The following is a 9,889-nucleotide window of genomic DNA, read 5'->3' as shown; positions in this document are numbered from 1 at the left end:
TGTGCACCTGTGATTTATTACTTATGTTAAATACCCCCTTACCAAAAAAAAAAAAATAATAATAATATATAATATTATAATAATAATAATAATAATTTTTTTTTTTTATACACGACTCGATAATTAAATTTTTTATAGATATTATTTGACGTCATTCGTAATTATTATTAACAACTATAAAAATCCGTCTAATTTCGTTTTATTTTATGTTTCTTTCGTTTGTTTTGTTTGTTTTTTATTAAAAAAAAAATGATTTGCGTACCTTATTTTTTGTTGTCTAAAGTATTCAATTCAAAAGAATCGACAACGTTTCTATTTGCTGTCGACGACAGGAACGATTCAAAATAATGGTGAATTTTTTTTTCTTCTTTCGTTTGTTTGTTATTATTAATATCGAAACGATGTCAAAGATGAAAGAAAGCCTGTAAGAAAAAAAGAAAAAAAAATTGTTTAAAAATAAATAATAATAATAATGAAAATAATAATAAAAATTCGACGAGAGAAAAAACGTCAACAGATACGAATTTGAATTGTGACGTCATGAATACGAATCGATTAACAAACAAACAATTGCGGTGGTACGTCATGTTCGTTTGTCGTTTGTTTATCTCAATTTACAAACCGGAAAACGACATCGGTGTGACAAATTTAAAAATAAAAAAAAAAAATGTGTTCTTGTTGGAAAAAAAAAAGTAAAAAATTTTTCAGTAACCGCCATCAATGAATCAAGTTACATTTAACTTTTTTTTTCTTTCTTTTATTTCCATTGTATATACTGGAGAATTTTTTCTTTATATAATAAGGGAGAGAGAGAGAGAGAGAGAGTGAGAGAGACATATTTAAAGGAAATAATGAAAGAAAAAGAGACAAAAAAAAAAAAATAAAGAAAAATGAGTTAAATAAAAAAATTTTTTTTAACGTTGAATGGAAAAAAAAAAAAAAATTTTTTTTTTTTTTTTTTTTTTTTCAGTTCGTTACATAAAACATTTTCATTTTGTTCTATTCATTCGAGAATAAAAAAAAAAAAAAAAAAAAAAAAAAAGGAAATTTTTTTTTTCATTAATTTTTAAGTAAAGTTTAAGTTCTAACAAACAAACAATTTTAAAGTCATACAAATGTTAATTTTTAATGAAAGAGAGAAGAGAGAGAGAGAGAGAGAGACAGGGGGCGGTGGGGGGTAGAAATTTTTTTTTTTTCGCCGATTGTTGTTTGTTGTAATAGTTACGTCACAATTCATAATACAACCAAACAATAAGTAATAATCACGTTCGATGATTTGTACAGAAAAAAAAAAAAAAATTATTTTATTTTTGTGTATTTTCTCTCTCTTTTTTTTCTTCTTTTTCTTCTTCATCGAAGGACAATAACAACAAGAACAACAACAACTATGACAACTATGACGACAAACAAACAAACGAACAAAACAAATATATATATATAAATTTTTATTAATTTCTTTTTTCATTTTATTTTTTTTTTGTTCTTTTTTTTTTTTTTAAGAACAAAATGTTATCAAAAATTCTGAAAAAGGTTTTCCTTTTTTCATTTTTTAATAAATTTAATTATTTCAAGTAGGAAGAAGCAAAAAAGGAAAAAAAGGAAAACTTTAAAAAAAGCACTCGACCACAAAACCGTAAAATTTAAAATTTTCAACTGTTTTTTTATTATCATTTTTCGAGATTTGAAAAATAAAATTGTGACGTCATAAGATTTTTTTTTTACATTTTTATTTATTATTATTATTATTATTAATTAAATAAAATTCTTTAACTTTTTTCCTTTTTATTATTATTATTATTATTATATTTAATAATTCACCCGTGTTTATGAACTCATGTACACGTTTTATTATTATTATTATTATTATTATTATTATTATTATTATTCCCATTGAAATTTTTTTTAATTTCACGTGGGTGAATTTTTTTTTCGTTTTTTTCACTTTCCTTTGGCTTTGATCCCAACAATTTCCACCCACCCACCCATCCATCCACCCCCCATCGTTTGTTGTCAATAGGTTTTTAACTTTTTATAAATATAAAACATACACAATCGCCCGCCTTTATTATTATTATCATCATTATTATTATTATTATTATTATCATCATCATTATTATTATTATTATTACTTTCGTTCGTTGTTTTTTCTTCTTTTTATTCCTTCCGTCCTCTGTCTTATCCAAAAACCGAGTTTATCGACCTCGTAAATATACGTAAACCGTTTTTTTTGTTTTTTTGGGGGGGCGGGGGCATATTAATCGCATACGCGAAATTTTTTTGCAAAAGGATTCTGTGAAATCGTAAAAAGGTTTTTCTATAGGTCATCCCGAATTTTTTTTTTTTCGTCAAGTGGAACTTAAATTTTACCGGAAAAAGATGTTTTTAACGATTTTGTAATTTCATTTTTAATTATAATCAAATACGAATTTTTTTTTTTTTTTACTGTCCTTTGCGAAACCCCTCGTTATACGATCATTATTATTATTATTATTATCATTATTATTATTAATATTACGACAACCCTTCTGTGTCCGATTTCGATTTTTTGTGTTAAAAAAAAAAAAACGTTTCTGCCGCGTTTGTCACGGTAAAAATTTTTGTTTTTTTTTTTTTAATTTAAATTTAAATTTAATTCGGTCGAACAATTTAATTTTAATTTAATTCAAAAAAAAAAAATTATTATCATTAACAATAGTTTATTAACACTTAACATTCATCCTCTTAACCCCATTTTTAAATTATCATTTTACAAAAAAAAAAAATTATAAAATTATAAAATTTATATGTAAAAATTTTAAAACGTTTGTGACGCGCACAAAAAAAAAAAAAAAAAAAAAAAAAACGTTAACGTTTTTATAATAATAATAATAATAATAATAAAAATAATTTTATTACCTGGAAATTAAAATTGTTTTTAAAAAAAATATAAAAAATCAATTAATTGTTAAACAATAATTGGATGATTTGTAAAAAAAAAAATAATAATAATAAAAATTTGGCAAGAAAATGGCGTCGGTTTTTGAAAAATTTACGAGACCGACGGCATTTTTTTTTTTTTTTTTTTTTAAAAAAAAACTTTTGGTTTCGATCAAAAATTAATGTATAACAAATGGCGGAAGACAAGAAAAACGTTTTTTTTTTCCCCCCCCCCCTCCTATTTTTATTTTTATTTTTAACCGACAGCCACTTGTTACAAATTTTAAATAGAAAAAAACAAAAACGTACGATGAACTTGAAAATTTTCAAAATTATTATTATTATTATTATTATTATTATTATCATTTTTTTGTTTAATAGAAAATATACACGTTAACGTTATTTAACGTTGCGTTAATAATAATAAATGACGTGGAAATAGACAAAAAATAAATAAATAAATCAATTATTAGCGATGCAATCATCATCATCATCGTTGCACGGATAACGTACGAGAAATAAACGTTAAAAATTTTGTTTATATTTTTAACTAATCTTAGAGTAAATAAATAATTTTCATTCCTTTCGTCATAGAGTAATAAAATAAATTATTTTTTTTTATCGTTGCAGAAAGAGCAATTTGCCGTTTTATGGACTCTTTTCGTATTAATCGTCGTCGGTAATTCGACCGTTTTAATTGCATTGTTTTTGGATCAGAAAAGAAAATCGAGAATGAATTTTTTCATCATGCAATTGGCATTGGCCGGTGAGTTTCAATAATAATAATAATAATAATAATAATAATAATAATAATTTTTTTCCTTCCTTTTTAAAAATTTCACGGAGCGTGTGCGTGTGCGTGTGTGTGCACGTGCAAGGCGACGAGAAAACGCGTACGTAAAGACACGATCGAGTTAAAAAGATAATTTTTTTTTTTTTTTTTTTTTAGAAAACCGTAATAAAAACGTTCACGAAAGGAAAATGAAATATGTACTTATATATAAATTTATAAACGTAGCGTTTCCTTTTACTTTTTTTTTCCTTTTTTCTTTCCTTTTTTGATTTCCGTTTCGTTACATCTGATTTTTTTTTTTTTTTTTTTCCTTTGACGATTCTCTTTACTCTCCTACTTCGTAATAATGCGTTTTCCTTTTAGATTTTTTTTTTTTTTTTTTTAAAACAAAAAACGGATTTAAAAAAATAGGGGAAAATTTTCTTTTGATGTTTTCTTCTCCCCCTCCCCCCTCTCTCTCTTTTTCTTTTTCTTTCATCGTATCATTTTTTTTTTTTTCTCCGTTTCTTATTTTCTTCTTTCTTTTATCTACTCCCACTGTCTTTCTTTTTCTCTCTTTCACTTCCCTTATATTTATTTCTTATTAATAGGATTTTTAAAAAAAATTTTTTTTAAATATATATATGATATCCATTGATCGACGACATATTAAAAAATATTTCGATTGACGTCATCAAAAATTTAAAAAAAAAAAAAAATATTTCAACAACTTTTTCGTTCGTTGCTTTTGTTTAAAAAAAAAAAAAAAAAAAGAAGTTTTTTAATTCGTCAAAGTTTATTTGAAAATTTTGAACAGACACATTTTAAAAATTATTATACATTTAATTTTGTCCGACTCTTGTTTTCAAAACATTAATAATTTTCATTTTTTTTTTTTCTTTTTTTTGACAGATTTATGACGTATTTTATTTAAAACGATCGGCATTACAAAAGAAACCAATCAATTTACTTCTTAATTTTTCTAAACCTTTTTCGTTTCGGTTAATTAACATCGAAATTTATTTTACGTTTTTTTCATTACTTTATTCGTACCGTTTGATTTAACCCGATTATAATAAAAGTTATTATTATTTTCGAAACAACTTTCTTTCCCTCCCCCCCTCCCCCCTCTCTCTCTATTTAACGCCTAATCATTTAATAATAATGATACCTTCATGATTTAAAAAAAAAAAAAATGTTTGGAGGGGGAAATACTTCTTTATTTTTATTTAAAACGAATTTCCTTTTTTTCCGAGCGTTTCCCTCTTATTTCCTTTTTTTTATTTTTATTTTCCTTTGACTACGTACCCAAATAAATAAATAAATAAATGAATGAATGAATGAATGAATAGATTTTAACCGCGGTGTGAACAGTGGAAAATTTTACAAAAACAAATAATAAACCATGCGTGAAAAGATGTAAAAATAAATTTTGTTTTATCATTTAAAAGTGGTGTGTGCGCGACAAGAAATTTTCATTTCATAAATAATCTGATTACGTAATTTAATTACACTTTTCCATTTGGTTTTCCTTTTCCTTTTCGTTTTCCTTTTGTTTTTTTTTTTATTCAACCGCATCATCGATTTATTCATTTTTTTTTCCTTTTTTTTCCTTTTACACGCACACACGGGCATCTAAAATAATTTTTACTTTGATTTTCGAAATAAATTTCCGCCATTTTTTTTTTTTTTTTTTTTTTACAATTCGAACGACCTCCCACACGAAAAACCGAAAAAAAACAAAGTTGGTACGACTGTATTTTTTTTTTTTTTTTTTAACATTATCAAGTTTGAAAATTTAATTAAAAAATTTATTTAAACGACATGCGGATAATTAGGTATAACGACGACAACGTAAATTGATATCATCACGAGTATGTATTAATATGAGAACTCGCGAGTTTTTTATATTTCCCCCTCCCAAAAAAAAAAAAAAAATTGTTAGAAACGAATCAAAAAATGGCCGGAAGGTGTTCATGTGGGTCCCATATCATATTTAAAAAGAAATTTTTTTTTTTTTTAATTATTTAAACAAAATAATATTTATGTAATTTATATATATATATAAGGTTTGTCGATGGGGGCTGTTCTCGCATCGTAATTTTTATTGGATGGTTTTGTTGTTGTGTCTCTTTTCGTGCACAAAAAAAAGAAAATAATAATAATAATAATAATTTTTTTTCTTACCTGTTATATCCGCAGTCTCATCCTTTTTCTCGTACTTTTTCATTGTTACAGATTTAACGGTTGGAATTTTTTACGTATTAACGGATATAATATGGAGAATGACGGTCACGTGGCACGCCGGCAATCTCGGATGTAAAATGATAAGATTTCTACAAGCTGTCGTTATATATTCATCAACATATGTTCTCGTTGCGTTGAGCATAGACAGATACGATGCCATAACACATCCGATGAATTTTTCAGGAAGTTGTGAGTAAATTTTTTTTCCCTCTCTCCCCCTTCCCCATCCTACCATTCTCAGATGTTTCTCTGCAAAAAGGGAAAAAAAAAAAAGAAATTAAATTTTCCAGTTGTGGGTACTAGCTTTTGTTTTTCCCCACCCCCTCCGTTATCGATCACGAAATAAAATTACAATAAATAAATAAAAAGAAAAAAAGAAAAATTTATTTATTTATTTATTTGAGGGGGGGGGGAGTTTCTTTCGGTTTCCTTATAAAAAAAAAAAAAAAGAAAAGAAATTAAATTTCGTCCGATTTGTGATGTTTTTAATAATACAATTTGAAAAAAAAAGTTGTATGGAAGAAACATAATAAATCAGACAGTTCGTGTATTCCATCATTGTCTTGTTTATTAAATCCAGTTGATAACGACGTCTTGTCTGTAACTGACATTCTAGATGGTTTTTTTTTTTTTAAATGTCATTTCCTAAACCGTTTACATCGCCCGATTTCCCGAGAAAAAATCCTTGATATATACAATATTAGATTAAAAATTACGAGTTTTTTAACTTTGTTTTCTGTTTTCCGTTTTTAATATTATTATCTTTCGTTCGTCCTCCGTATCGAACGTTTTAAAAAAAATTCTTCTCGAAACAAAAAAAAAAAAAAAAATGGTAAAACAAAAAAAAACGCCTTCAAATTATTGTTTAGGCATTTTGTACGCGAAGGAAAAAAAAACAATCATGAGGGCTTTGATGTCGCGGCCTGATTTTTACGTTAATATGAAGGGAGGTTGAACACTGAGGGGGAGGGAGGTTGAACGCTGAGGGGGGGGGGGAGGCGCAGAAAGATGTAAAAAAGTACCAAAAGAGAAAAAGGGAAAAAGATGAATATAGATAAAAAAAAAAAAAAAAAGAAAGAAAATCGTGGCTCAAATGTTTTTCTTTTTTTTTCGAACCGTTTTAGTAGTGATGCAAAAAAAAAAAAAAAAAAAAATTTCGATCAATCATAAAAAATTTTCAAAGTTTCGAAACTTTTTCCCTTCTTCCTTCCGTCGTCTTCTTCTTCTTCTTCTTCTCCCCTTACTCTTCTTCTTCCTACTCCTTACGACGAGGGCGAAAAGTTAACAAACTACTGACGGTTTCTAAATCCTCTCATTCCAAAAAAAAAAACAGTCATCAGACACTTGATTTTTCTTCGTCTTTCCATCATTTTTACTTTTTTTTTTTTTTTTTTTTTTTTTTTCATATAACAAACCCCCAAAAATAAATAAATCATCTCGACAACTTTCGTCACAAAAAAAAAAAAAAACTTGTTAAAAATATTAGTCGGGAAACAAAGGCCCGTCACCAACAGCGACAACATCAGCAAACACATCCGGGTCCATCATTCACATCATTTAATTTTTTTCTGATCGTTCGAAATTTTTTTTCTTTTTTTTTTTTTATATATATTAAGGAAATTTATTTTATCTTTTTCTATTTAATAAAAAAAAAAAAAAAAAATTTTCTTTCGATGATTAAAAAGGTCAAAAGGTCAAATATTTGTTTAAATGAATCGTCGAAATCGTTGTAAAAAAAATTACCCGGGTAAAATTTTAAACGATTCATAAATAATTTTAAAAAATTTTTAAATTTTCCCGCCTTTTTTTTCTTCTAATCATCATCATCATCATCATCATTAATGATATTATTATTATTATTATTATTATTATTATTTTCTTATTCAGCAAGAAGAGCTCGAGTTTTGGTGATACTCGCATGGAGTTTCAGCATACTTTTCTCGATACCCATGATAATACTCTACAAGGAAAGATACATTCAAGGTAATTTTACATTTTAACCTTCGACCCTTTTTTTTTATAATAATAATAAGTCTCGTCGAATAAGATGGTCTCGGGAAGACCAACAAGAATTGTTGTGATGTCATAGGTTGTAACAAGACGAAACCTATTCATCAGGCATGCAGCAGCATCATCACTGATATTCACGCCTGTATTCCTTAGGGATCGACGGGTAGCGAATCCGACAAACATTAAGACGAATCGTCGCCATCATGAGTCAATATAATAATAATAATAATTTAATTTTTGTTTTTTTTTGTTTTCCAAGCTCGCGTCCAGTGCTGGATAGAATTCGACGAACCTTGGCAATGGCAAATATACATGACACTAATTTCCATCGTATTATTTTTTTTACCCGCCATAATTATATCCGCTTGTTACACGATCATCGTTTTTACAATTTGGAGCAAAGGAAAACTTTTGACTCATTCGTCGACGTACAAATCAAGTAAGTCCATTTCTCTTGAGAGGAAAATGGCATTCATGACGTCACTTCCTTGCCAAAAAAAAAAAATTTTTTTTTTTTTCTCACATCAGATATGAAATCGAAATCGTTCAATCGATCGAGAATGAGAAATGACGATTTGGACGGAAGAAGAGCAAGTTCCAGAGGACTTATACCGAGAGCGAAAATAAAAACGGTTAAAATGACGTTTGTCATAGTTTTCGGTACGCAAATCAATTTCGTCGCAGTCGGCGGTGATTTTGAATTTTTACAATGATTAGTGAAACTCAACGAGAAAAAAATTTTCTTTGTTTTTCTTTTTTTTTCTTTCGTTTTCCAGTTTTTATACTTTGCTGGAGTCCGTATTTCATATTCGATTTACTTCAAGTTTTCGAATATTTGCCGAGAACGCAAACGACGGTCGCAACGGCAACACTCATACAGAGTTTGGCTCCACTCAATTCCGCGGCAAATCCATTGATATACTGCGCATTTTCAAACAGGCTTTGCAGAACTCTCAGGTAATTAATATTTATTTTATAACCGTCATCGATCATCCCGTTCCTTTTTTTTTGGGGGGGGGAGGGGGAGGGAGGGAAGGGAGAAATTTTTAGCTTTTTTTTTTTACCTTTTGTTAAATTTTCGTCGAAGAAAATTCTCGTACGTTAATTTAATTGATTCTCAGGAAAGTTCCACCATTTCGATGGTTCACAAATATGGCAGACTCACCGGAAAAAAGTTTTCGTTCAGCGACTGTAACGGAAACTTTAACGACGTCCAGGAGAAGCGGAACGAGCCTTAGACACATTCACATCAAGGTACCAACCGAAGAAAAAAATCTTCCGGATGTAACCGTGACCGCTCTCTAGAAGCAAACAACAACAAACAAACACTTCCTAAAACCCCCTCTCGAAATCCGAAAAAAAAACAAACGATAAAATTTTTTAAAACAAATTGTTTTCGACGTGTAAAAAAAAAACAAACAAACAAACAAAACAAACAAAACAACACAAAAAAACATTTAAATTTTAAATTTAATATAATCAAATTATATAATTTATACGTCATTAATGGCGAACACCGAAAAAAACAAACAAACAAACAAACGAAAAAAACTTTTTCTCTTTCATTTCATTCTTCATTAATTATTATTATTATCATTAGTATTATTATCATTATCATTATTATTATTATCATTATCATTATTATTATTCGTGTGAAAAAAAAAAAAAAAAAAACTTTGCAAAACTTTTTATAAAACTTTTGCGTGTCGAATGTAAATGAATTAGAAAAAGAAAAGAGATAAAAGAAAATAATAATTTGTATGAGTGTGAGAGAGAGAGAGAGAGAGAGAAATGACGGTTTCAAAAAAACAAAAAAAGCTGTATAAGCAAAATTAATAAATTTTTTTTTTTTTTTTTTACTTTCCCTTTCTTACTCATTGTCTTTCTCATTCTCTCTTTCTCTCTCACTCTCACACAAGCAGTATTTTAATTTCTCGTCGACAA

The 9,889-nt window shown here is 27.4% G+C and overlaps 1 protein-coding gene across 1 annotated transcript; it reads left to right on the top strand.

The window, feature by feature from the left end:
- Positions 1 to 3,109: 3,109 nt before the first annotated feature.
- Phum_PHUM157220 (class A rhodopsin-like G-protein coupled receptor GPRvpr, putative) lies at positions 3,110 to 8,906 on the top strand (the record flags this gene model as incomplete). The annotated part of the gene is made up of 9 exons (XM_002424826.1): positions 3,110 to 3,130; positions 3,390 to 3,440; positions 3,547 to 3,682; positions 5,927 to 6,124; positions 7,823 to 7,918; positions 8,205 to 8,373; positions 8,505 to 8,592; positions 8,630 to 8,661; positions 8,741 to 8,906. The coding sequence occupies 9 exons, from the start codon at positions 3,110 to 3,112 to the stop codon at positions 8,904 to 8,906; spliced, it is 957 nt and encodes a 318-aa protein (XP_002424871.1).
- Between the last annotated feature and the right edge of the window lie 983 nt (positions 8,907 to 9,889).

The sequence above is a fragment of the Pediculus humanus genome, genomic scaffold (genome assembly GCF_000006295.1).
Source record: "Pediculus humanus corporis 1103172107500 genomic scaffold, whole genome shotgun sequence".
Lineage (NCBI taxonomy): Eukaryota > Metazoa > Arthropoda > Insecta > Psocodea > Pediculidae > Pediculus > Pediculus humanus.
Note: the sequence above shows the minus strand (reverse complement) of the source record. Positions and strands in the feature narration are given on the sequence as shown.